This window comes from Onychostruthus taczanowskii, unplaced genomic scaffold (genome assembly GCF_017590055.1).
Source record: "Onychostruthus taczanowskii isolate IOZ18803 unplaced genomic scaffold, ASM1759005v1 scaffold16, whole genome shotgun sequence".
In the NCBI taxonomy this organism is placed as follows: Eukaryota; Metazoa; Chordata; class Aves; order Passeriformes; family Passeridae; genus Onychostruthus; species Onychostruthus taczanowskii.
The window spans coordinates 7,260,742-7,272,964 of NW_024498795.1; the positions used below are offsets into that span (position 1 = coordinate 7,260,742).

At 39.4% G+C, this 12,223-nt stretch overlaps 1 protein-coding gene across 1 annotated transcript in view; it reads right to left on the minus strand.

The window, feature by feature from the left end:
• Positions 1 to 12,223, minus strand: part of ARHGAP28 (Rho GTPase activating protein 28) — a 78,246-nt gene that overhangs the window by 21,045 nt on the left and 44,978 nt on the right. The window contains exons 3-5 of the mRNA XM_041399423.1: positions 9,247 to 9,464; positions 3,463 to 3,550; positions 1,276 to 1,433 (exon numbers count right to left, since the gene is read on the minus strand). Coding sequence (XP_041255357.1) covers positions 1,276 to 1,433; positions 3,463 to 3,550; positions 9,247 to 9,464 — 464 coding nt within the window. The remainder of the gene's footprint in view (positions 1 to 1,275; positions 1,434 to 3,462; positions 3,551 to 9,246; positions 9,465 to 12,223) is intronic.

Sequence of the window (12,223 nt, forward strand, 5' to 3'; positions counted from 1 at the left end):
CTTTATTCAGAAATGCTCTGCAATAACCTGGCATATTTCTTGTGTGGTCCTCTGAGCTCATAAAATTATGTCCTGCACACAGAGCAGTTCAACTCCAGCACAATACTGGCGTTTTCTAAGGCTTATCAATTATGAATCCACAGATCCATGATATTCAATATGGCATCATCTCTTCCCTCTTTGTCATCAGTTTCCCTGCTCTGTCAACATGGGAATTGTCTGTGCTGCTGCAGCAAACAATCAGTGAGTGTGCATGTGTTGTAGTAAAGACCAAAATCATAATGAGTGTAGAAATGCCCTTAGTCGTCACAGGACACCAAGTTTTCCCCACAAAAAAACCCCAAAAAACCCAAACAACCAAAAAGACAAGATTTCGCATAAATTATTTTATCCATGTGGTGTATTATCATTCAACATAGAAGCTTCCTTCTGCATCTCAGCTTCTTCCTTGGTGGAATCTCAGATGGACAACTGACTAATTCTCAGATAATTCAATGTCTGTGTGGATTGTCACAATTTCAGGTTAGTTTGGGACCTCAGGACATCATAACATTCAGGAAATTTTTCCAAATACTTTACAGCTACTTCATACATGTCACTGAAAAGGTGGTATTGGAAGCACTAAATTAATGCTCCAGTTTTCAGTGATGGAAGTTGTGAGGGCTGATGTGAGTAGAACATTGACTTCCATGACTTCATGACATAATTCCAGACAATGACACAACGTCTGGTTGGATGATATGGCAAAATTTTCTTGAACAATTCATATAGTGTCTCCTATAGTGTGATTTGCACTCAATACTGACTGGAAACAGGCAATATTGCTGCAAGAATAAGGTTTGCTTTCCTTCCTTCATCTGCAAAGCAATTTTAAATCCACATGTTAACAAAGGCGGAAAACTCTATGGGGAAAAAAGTAGGAAAGCATATCAGTAATGAAGATCATTGTTAGTTTTAATGCCAATAAGCATTTTTATTTCTGTGTGAAAAAGATTGTGGCTGACGCAGTATTTGTGGACTGAGTTACACATACTCATCTGAGTGCACGTGTTCATGATGGGTACAAGTGAAAACCTGGCTTGGATAGCCATACTAACTTTGGAAATCCGTCACAGTCATCAGGCAGTAGGCAGGCACACAGAGAAGCCTCTAGAAAGCACACCCTGCAAAGGCCAGATCATGTATCTTAACAGACTCCATTGTGCTGGGGATATAAAACAGGAAATTGCTGTGTTAAAGAAAACAATCAAGGAAATATATGGAGAAGAAACTTACTGGCAAAGCCGAGTCTTCCTTTTTGAACCTCTGGTTTTTTGGCCACTCTTGTGTTTTTGGAAGGACTGTAATGGATTCTGAGAAAGAGACATCATAGGAGAGCTCTTCTGTTATGGATGGGCTGCCTTTATCTGTTCCACAGTCTAGACAGCTCTTAGCTGAAAATAAGGGAAATTATATATGAAAAATAAATTGCATTTAGTACAGAGACATTAAAAATTTGAACCAAGAACACAAAATTCTTGAGAAAGTAATAAAGGAAGTGCTTTGAAGAGGAATTTCAGTGCAAACCACAGCATGTTCCTGTTTTGTCTTGAGGAAATAACCCCTTAGAAATAAAATCCCTATTTTTGTTTTAGATTATTTAACTTGTTGCTTTCTGTGAGAAAGATAGTCAAGCTGGAACTTCCTGTTTATCAGGAATTACCGAATTTTTTTTACTGCATCCTTGTTTGCCAGGCCAGCAAACTGTGGTGGCACTTGTCAAATGAACAATTAAAAATAAATAAACTTTTCTTGACAGAAAAATGCTGTTGACACATTTTCTCAGCTTATTTACAAGATTTATTTACAAGATGATTTATTTACAAGATTTATTTACAAGACATTGTGCATATATTTTATGTAGTTACATATACATATTTCTCATTGTTGATAGTTTAGGTGTATAGCACCATAACAGGACAAAACATACAATATTCCAGTTTGAAAAACACTATATCTTCTGGCATTTATTGCAGATATTGTGAAATTACTTATTGCTCTTCTCTAAAATTTAATCACCACCTTAAATTACTGGATGTCAGAGGAAAGTTTTTGAAATCAGTACAATTAAGCCCAGAAATATGCTATTGTCATGGAGGCCAAAGTGCGAAAACATAAATGAGTTACAGGGTTGCCAGCTTTCTTGACAGATCTCTAGTATCTCAGGTAAATGTTTAGCTTTCCTGTAAGGTTCAGCTCCTAAATCCATTTGGGATGGAATCATAAATTTAATTGAAAGTGAGGTAAAATTTCAGCCTCCAGGACTACAGAGAAGAATTTGCTAACATGATACAAACGTATTCAAAAGCCATGGCAATCAGAAAGTGAATTAAAAAACATTACATGCCTTATAAACTTGTAATGGCCCATGTCTTATAAACCATGTCTTATAAACCTGTAATGTCTTATAAACTTGTGCATGCCCCATGTTCTCTGAATCACTGCATTTAGTTACAGGGACTTTTTTGCAACACCACATCTTTTATACGTCTGACATGAAAAAAGTTAAGTGTGTTATTAAGTGGCTTCTGGTTTCTGAACTGTGGCTTTAGTTGTTGTCTAATGTCCAAGCCATTTAAGATGTTTTCAATTTCTTTCCACCCTTGGACATGAGACCACAGAGTGCTCATGGTGCCTCTGGGCATCTGGTTCCCCATCTGTTTCAGTAAAACTGCTTGCAGAGCAGAAGTATCAGCAGAGCAGCTTTTGCCACCAAGGAAAATGTCTGTGCCACTGTACTCAGAGGTAAATATCCAAGGATTAGTTTAGAAATTTGGGTATTAATTTCCCTTTAGTTAAGCCCTGAACAATGGTGATGGGAAGAGCTTTCAAACTAAGAGATGGACATTCTCGTGGAAGGTTGCTGACAATTATCCAGACACTGAGGAGAGCTATTACTTTTATTAGCACTGCCAATCACTGTCAGGGCCAAGCATTTAAGGGATAACACCATTTATAGATCAGAATAACAGGGCAGAACTAGGAAAATTATAAATTTCTAATACTACAATTTCTGCAGTACTGGAGAAGAAATGTGAAGGAAATATACCTCTTTTATTTGCAACTTTATTTGCAAAATATACCTCTTTTATTTTTAATTGCAAGAAAATACACTGATTACATATTTTGGACAAATTCTGCATGATATTACTTACAGATTATTTTTACATGCCCAACCTTGCAATGATCAGCATTTTTTAGATGCTGATGCCTCAAGGGCAGCAGTCTGTGTCTGTACAACGTTGATCTTTAATGGGAAACTTTGGTTCCTGCATGACAAAAAGCTGACAATGATTTTAAAGAAATATATGCAGCACTGCCCCAATGTGAAAGAGGGGACTAACCTCTGAACCAGAAAAGGGTCTTTCTGTCTGTCATTTTACTAAGAGGAAGTGAACCATGGTTACATGTTGTCATACTCACAGCTAACTGATTTCCAAACTGTCTTCTGCCCAGGAAGCTGGATACCATTAGAAGATACTGGTGACACTGGAACTGTCTCAAATGTGGGCTGATAGGCAAGGAAAAATGATCAGACTGCAGTGAAGGCAAACATCTACGGACAGAAACTGCTACAGTTCAAGCAAAGGTGTATCATTCTCAGCTTACACTCTCTTGACAAGATTAAATAATCTGTTGTGATTCTTCAGAGTATATTTTTCACAGCCAAGCTTGAGAATCAATCTTCCCCAGACTGCACAGATTTGGACTGTGTGGAGGTCAGTAATACTGCAGCTTGCTGTACCTAATGAGTCCTGTCCTATAAAATGACTGAAATTAGCTAAGTAAATTGCTGTTCAGAATTAGGCTAACTGAAAGGTCCTCCTCAAATTGTAATTCATCCTGGCTTTAACAATTTTGGCCACAAATCTTTTTGAAGACTCTCTGGCACATGCTGAATACCTGCTATTCACAGAGACCTGTCAGAAATCAGTCAGTATGCTACCTCTTGTGATTTGGGCACCAGAAAGCTATTAAAGGATGGATATCCTCCCATAGGTTATACACGAATACTTTTATCAGTGAAATGCAAAAAACAACTTGAGGAAACAAAGAAACATTTTCTATATTAATTTCTTTCCACTCCAGAAACCATTCTGCACTGCTGAGAAGTGGCTTGGCAGCCCAGGCGGTGACTTTCAAGCAGTGTCACCTCTTCCTAGCAGTGGAGTTTTGGCCTTGTCCTCAGCAGTTTTGTGGCTCATAAAGACAAATCTGGGTGTTTGTGTTCCATGGGAAATAGCAGCTCAACTATTTGTTCTTGAGTGAAAAAAAAACCAAACAAAAACAAGGTTAGGAATTATAAAACTGCTCTGAAGGTTACTCAGTGAAAGGAACTACAATGTTCCAAACCTGTCTTACATTTTTTCCTGCTGTTATTTGTATCCTTGTGGGAGGTCCTGAAGCCCCCAACCTTTCTAAAACCTGGTGAGACAGCAGGTGAGCCTGATGGAACAGACCCAGTTTTCCAGCTGAACCTGTAGAGCTGTAGGCCCCCATGAGCCCTTAATACCACCTCTTTTAATTGCTCTTTAATTTGCTAATCAGCTGTTTATCAACAAGTAGCAATGCCTCAGGGCAAAAATTCTGTTTTCCTCAGTTGTAGTCAATGTGTGAGAGAAGTGTTCAGGCTGTCAAAAAATGTCAGATATTTAAAAGACAGGCAGCTCTTCTAATTGGAAACCTGAAATAACGTTTCAGTTGTATTATCCAATCTTATCCTCTGAGCTATTTGGGTAACAAAGTCAAATGTAACATGAATAAAATCTCTCTTGAGAAAGTCCATTCAATGCCTTGTGAACTTGATAGCAAACAAAATCTGAGGCGCATGGGCTTCCTTTGCCAGAAGACTGTAAGGACCATAGATTTTCTAAAAAAGAGAACTGGACACTCTTATGATAAAATCCCACAACACTTACACAAAAAGCTTCAGGACATATAAATTTCAGGTGGGAGTATAGAAGTGGAGAGGATTGCTAAATTTGTCTCAGCAATTTGGGAAAATTAACTCTAAAATAATTATGCTTCTGCCTAAGATCCAGATGGAGAAATTAATGGTAAATATTACCAACTGGCTCATCTACTTTCAGTGCTCAAAATGTCTGACCCTGTGAACAATATTCAGAATAGATTTCCAGTCAGTCAAGTTTATTAAGAAAAAAACACTTCCAGCCTTGTTACATGGGTGAAATGAGTCGTGAAGCACCTGCAGTAACCTGGTTCTGATAAGCAGGGCAGAGCTGGCAGACACAGATATGGAAGATGGAGTGGACTGCACACCTCTGCCTGGCACCCAGCAGGGCTGGCAGCAGGCAGATCTAGGCTGGGGAACTGAATAATGTGAACTGTGCACAATAACTGGGGAACATGAAAATGTCATATTCTCAGTCCCACTTCCCAGCCTCCACAGTGAGAGTCTACAACGAAACCAAATCTATGTCTCTTTTGTGAATATGTCTTCCTTCTCCCCCCACCTTTACTTTTTTTTATGTTAGGAAGACTGGGAATAAACCTTTTTAACGCATGAATTTAAAGATCTAGATTATTTCTGTAGGGTAAAAGAAAATTAAAGAACTTTTGAAGACCTTTTCTCAATGAATGTGAACGATGAAAAGTCAAATTGTGTCCTTAAAATAAACTGGGACAGCTTTATCCATTTGCCTGGGGCTTCAGCAAAGGTGAGGCTTCCCATATCCTGATTTCTGACTGAAAGTGATTCATTAGACACACTAAAAATGAACCCACTCTTTACTGCTACAACATACACAGGAATTTCCAAAGGGAAGACGAAATCAGGAGAGCAAGGAGAGGATGGAGATGAGGTAGATAGTTCTTTAGTAGCTATCCTCATTGTAGAAGATGTAAAACCAAATCATTGGAGCACCAAAGAGACCAAATTTTATTTTCAGCCCTGCAGCTAAAGGAAATAGAGGCAAAGGAGGATAACCTTATAGCTCTGGCCATACAATTTGCCCATGCTTTGAATATATGAATATTTCCAAGCACTGCCATCACAAACACCTTTTCACGCAAATAGCCCTGTGTTAGTAAGTGAGTCTTCTTTAACTAGGACGTGATTTTGGCATGCATTGCTGAAGTAAAACGCTTGTAGAAAGTGTTCAGGAGTTTTAGTTAATTGCAACGTACAGGGATGGGTTGTTAATGAGCACAGTGCCCCATCTCCTCTCTCCAATAACAGAATGAATATATCTGTGTCCCCCATTTGTATTCTGCTGTTGATTTTTCTAAGCTCTGAGCACTAGCAGAGCCGATAGCTTCTGATGGAAGCAGCAGGGTACCAGCAGTAAGGAAAATCAGGCCTCTGTGATTAATAAATCACCCAATTTAAAAATCAGTATTGTGGCTGTCAGTCCAGTCTGCTGGCTGTGGACCTGTCTGAAGCACAGCAAAAGCACCTCAGCTGAGACAGGCTGCTCTACTTGCTAAGGTGTGGCTTTTGTACCACAGGGGTAGCATTTTGCCCCTAGGGATCACGGCTCCTTTCCAGGACAGAAAAAACCAAAACCAAAACCAAAAAACAAAAAAAAACCAAAAAACCCAAAAAACCCAAAAACAAAACAAAACAAAACAAAACCCACAAAACCAAAACAAAAAAAAAAAACCAAAAAACCCAAAAAACCCAAAAACAAAACAAAACAAAACAAAACCCACAAAACCAAAACAAAAAAAAAAAAAAAAAAAACAACAACAAAACCTCAAAGCTATCAAAACAAGAAAAGGAATAGCTGCATTTCCTTTTATTTCGGTCTATTTTGTCTGTTGAGTGGACACTCCTGCCATGAGGGCATGGACCTAAAGGTAGGATGGCTGGAAAAGCACCTTTTGTTCTGTGTTGACCCATGCAGAGCCTGGCCACTAGGCAGTAATAACAAAACATCTAGCAGGCAGGTTTTTTTCACAACAGAGAGGAAAAAACTAGGGCAAATCTATCTTTTTCTTCCCCCACTCCAGATGACAACTAATTTATGCCTCTTTAGTGGTCCTCTAAATCTATCTCAGGTGACTCTAGTGAGCTAATCATCTTTTCTCTCATCATTAGCCAAGGAAGAGAGTAATCCATCCTGTGACCCATCCCTCTGGGCTCTTGTGATTCTTAGGTTGTTGGGAAGAGGTGTAAATCCATTCTCCTAATGGGGAAGATTATAGAGTTAAGTGAAACAATTAGATCTAATTTGCTATTTGCAGCATGTTCTGTTTACTTCTGCCCTTCCCAACTAAAAGGCAGGATGGGAAAGCAAAACTGCATGTCATTTCAATCAGTCCCCTCACCAGCCTCTCCCCCAGCTGTGCTGAAGAGATTTGCTCGCCCCATCTCCTGCCACTCTTTTCTTTTGGCTGGGTTGTTTTTAATGTGCTTCTCTTCCCTAAACTGATTAATCACAAAGATTAATCACACGGCTGTAGGGCTGTGACCAAAGAGGCAGCAAAGCTCCAGGGACTGCTGATACCCCCTTAAAAAGACTACTTAGGAAACCCTTAGGTCAGGGACACAAGCCCTCCTGAAGTGTGTTTATCGCTGAAGGGCTGATAATTAGGACAAAGTTTCTAAATCCCATAACAAGGAGCAGAGATAGAAACACTGGTGAATAGGAAAATTAGAGTGTTGGGGTCTTGCAGCCTTTTAGAACTACCATGTTTCACAGTCTGTTGGAGGGAGGTGATGGTGTGCTCTGCAGTTGTGTTTGGGCATCTGGGTTTAACATCTAGGTCAGCACCTGCGGAACTGCATATTTTTGTGGGAAGAAGAATTAGAAGGCTTAATTACTTATTTGATCTTTTAGATTTTCACAATGCAGAACTAGTAAGAAAACTGAATTTTGGAGGAGGTAAAACACTGATTTGAAGGGCAGTTGCTCTGAGCATCCAAATCCCTTTTGCAAGTGAGAAACTTTATCAAGTAAGAAGGGGAAAATAAGCAGGTCAAAAATAAATCAATAACATGCCCATCTGAGAGGAAATGTCCAATGCTTATTTGGCTGATTGAAATTTATTAGGAAACTCAAGCTTTTGTAAAAAAAAATAAACGCCTTATGGTTTAGAGATACTTGAATCAGAAGTGAGCTAATCTAACCAGGAGTACCACCAGCTTTTTAATGTTCATGCAAACAGGCCTGATATCTCTCAGGAAAGAAAGTCTGCCCACAGGAAACTACTGGATGCTTCTGCATGTATTTGTGGGATATGTACAAGAGACTCAAAAGAATCCAGATATTGAATTAGGAAACAAAAAGTTTAAATATCTGGACATAATATCTTTGTAATTTTAACATAATTATGCAGCAAAAATTTTTGTTCCCAATTTTTTTAAAATAATCCAGGATATCAAGCCTTGAGGAGATTATAGAACAAACACAAAAGGACAAAGCAAAGCCATAGTGAAAAATAGTTTCTGGGAGTTTTATAATGGCAACAATTTTAATGTTAATTTCAAAGATGAGCCTGTGATCTTACTGGTGACTCCCATTTAAGATATCATGAGTGATAAATGTAAAATCACACGTGTTGCTTTGAGCAGTGGACTACACTCACACAGCTGACCGCATTCACCAGAATCAAAACATGTACTGACAGGAACTGGTGCGTTCAGAGCTATCCTCAGGGAAAAGTGGATGAAACCTCCAGAGGTACTGCTGATTTCTGAAGCCATGAAGCAAATGAACAGTTAATAGGTTTTTGTTTGCTGTGTAAGTGAAATGTAACTGCCAGTGTACAAGTTACAATCGTGCTGGCAGGTATTTAATTGCTTAGGCATATTTGAACCTCAGTTGCTTCATTAGACAAGTTTTACTTCACCACTGAGACTGCTGAGCAAATAGCAACTGTCCCCAAAAGCCATCAAAAATTTGAGTAACTGCCAAGAGTAACTCACCAATTTCCAAAAAATAAAGGAGTAAATGTTAGTCTTGACATGAGGCTGTGGGAGGAAGGCTGGCAACAGATACAACTCTATGTTACAGGTTAGTTACAAAACTGTGTACCATTGTATTTGGTTTCTTCCTTTCCTCTCAAAATGTGAGTCTTTAATAATTAGTATACAGCATTAAAAGCCTGGTCTTACAGTCAGAAACTGCTAATGACTGTCTGTGCATTGTCAGCAGGAAAGGGTTCCTGTCTGGCAGAAACTTTGATGAGCTACTTGCAAATTGCATAAAAATTAAGATCAAAGGCATGCATGAGGATACTTACAGAAGAGTCACTGGTGCCAAAGATATCTCGCACATCCCGGACTGTGTGCTTGTTTTTCTTCCTCAGGGTCTGAGTGTAGGTGTTGTACCTCTTCTGTACAGCAGCAGCTTGAGTTCTGGTCAGAGTGGATAGCAGGGCTTGGCCATCCTCCTCTTCAGCTCCTGAGATCAATGTGGATAAACCTACGTCTTGCAGCCATTCTGCCTCCAGTTCCCCTTCTGTGGAGGAAGACAGCATGTTAATAAGCCTGACAAGGAAGGGAGAGGGGGCTGTAGGAAAGAGTTGGCATGATGGACTGCTACCACAGCCTTTATCTTGAGAATACTCTAATTCCAATCTTTCTTAAGCCACAAGTGCAAGTTTTGTAAACATATTGTCTTCGAAAAACTTTTGGTTTGTCAGAAGAGAGGCTTATGAGGAGAACAGAAGAGACATTTCATCAGCATATGCATGTGAAGAAGGCAGAAGAGTAATCAGCCTGACAAAGCAAGGTCCCTAAAAATTAACACCTAATTCAAAAGCACAAATCCCGTCAGTTTCCATTTATGCCACACTCACCATTTGTAGCATGGTGTACTGGAGAAAGCCATTTGGCTGATGGAAATAAAATTGGTATTCCAATTCAAATAAACAGAAATACTGGAGGTGTGTACAGAACAGCATAATGTATTTGCACACTACTGATGCAGTTCCCGATTCCAGAGGGTTGGCTGGTTGCTAGTGAAGAAGCCACATTGAGAGAAGGGTGATGCCCACCTAGTCCAATTGCTTGTTTTGAACAAGGTGATGATTAAGAACCAGAGCTGCTCACTAAAGAACAAGGCTCAGGAAGGGGTAGGTGTCTAAGAGGTCATGTAAGGGAGGAAGATGCAGAAGTTAGGGTGGTGCCATCCTGGCATGCTAGGCATCACCCTAACTTCTAATTATTAAAGACTCACTAGCACTGTACACCCCAGTGTTTTTTTGGGATCTAATTATAACACCTTGTTTAATCTGTTCAATACTTGCTTCCCAACTGGTTCAATACTGCAACTGCAAAAAAAACCAATACTTAAATTGGTTCCATAGTGAGTGTATGCATTGTGGGAAGAATTATGTTCTATCCTGGCTCTGTTGGACATAGCAGATGCTTCTGGCATCTTTTCACAGAGCCACACCTGCAGTCCCCTCACTACCAAAACCTGTCCATGTGAAGACAATATAGGTTTTCAGCTTGCTACCTGTTACCTGAACTGAATTTGCCTTGTCATTATCTGGCTGTGAAAAGGTCCTAATCTACTTTCTCTGAATCATTCAGTAATTTTAAATTTTGCTGTCACTGCTTTTTGATTTGTGTTCTTTTTGAAATAAACAGTCATAGTCTTTTAAAGTCTCTTTTCACACAGGAGATTTTGAGGTCCTTCATTTCAGTTTTGTGAGCAATCCTAGCTCAGCAGTAAGCTGCTTGACACAAGACAGTGATTTCATTCCAGCCCTGACTGAAGAAGAGGTACTGCAAATAAACATGTCAAACAGGAAATGGATTAATTTACAGCATGTTCTATAAAACAACTTGTCAATGCACTTATTGTTCTTGTCCCAGCACCAGTCTTAATGGCAGGTTGGTATTTCCACTCTCCCTTTATTGCCTCTTCTTGACATCAGAATGCAGGCTGATTGATGGACACCAGTTTGCTGCACTTTGGCAGTTACATACACAAAAGAGAAAATTACAGGACTGGGCTGTAGGGACAAGCAAAAGCATCTTATGCATGTGCCATCACTGACTTCATTGTTAACTGCCCTGCCTCTTTACAAAGCACTACAAAAATAGCTGCTTCTAAACCCCCTGCTCTGTGTTAGCCAGGGGTGTAACCAGCCCTGTATCCCATGAAAGAGCTTGTCTCTGCTCTTATGCTTTCTGTATCCACAGACAGGATGAAGACTATTCCTTTTCCTTCTCTGTAAGCTTTGAACCAGTGAAGCAGTGGTTCTTCTGCTATTTTCACTCTTCTTTCTAAGAAGGTCTCCTTTTCTCGTGTACCGCTGTTGGAGCCACATCTATCCATGTTTCGGCTTTTAAATTACATTAATTTTGGCTTTTGTCCTGACACATTCTTTCCAAGAACTGAGCTTATAATCAAACTTGCTATGAAAAATAACAGGGCAGACATTAAATTCTGCCTGCTTACGAGTCACCCTGTGACTTGTTTTCCCTGGCTTTTCCCTTTTCCTGTTCCAACCACACACAAACAATAGACTAACACATAACAGCAGCAATCACAGGAGTAAAAGTATTAAAGAGAAGAAATTACTGCATTAAAAATGCTCAAAATTTTATGACACATTGGTATTAAATTAAGGTTAACTCCCCCCACCCACCCCCCATGTTGTTTAAGAAAGCATTTCTTTTATAATGTTAGCTACTTATACAGCATGGTCTTAATACTGTGTTTGATTCTGCTCGAACAGAAGACAGATAATTGAGAGGGTAATTCTCTTTTTCTCATAGAATTTGCTAGGAAAGAGGTATGTCTTGCTTTGAATCTCAGATATAACGTGAAATAGCCCAGAGATACAACCTTAAATAACTCACAGCATTCAAGCCTTGTAACAAAAGTTGTAAAGCAATTCTGCACAGCATGGGCATCTCAAATACACCATGACTTTCTCCTCCCCTACATTTTCATCCCTTGTGTCACTTGTCATGATCTTCTGTTCTTTTTTGACTGTATCTGTTAACATTAACAGAATAAATATGCTGTTGTCTGCCCTTCTGCACATGATGTCTGACAAATCACATTGAGGTTTTGACAGTCATGCCTGCCTGGCTTCTATCACCCCTTGGCCTCCTTCTTAAGGATCTTCATTTCCTCCTCTCAAAGACATCTCAAAAGGGTGACGAATATTTGCTTTTATTTTGCTCTGAGGGTTTCCACATTGATTTTTAGTGTTCTGATCGCTGACAAGGAGTATTATCCTATTAGGACCTTAATAG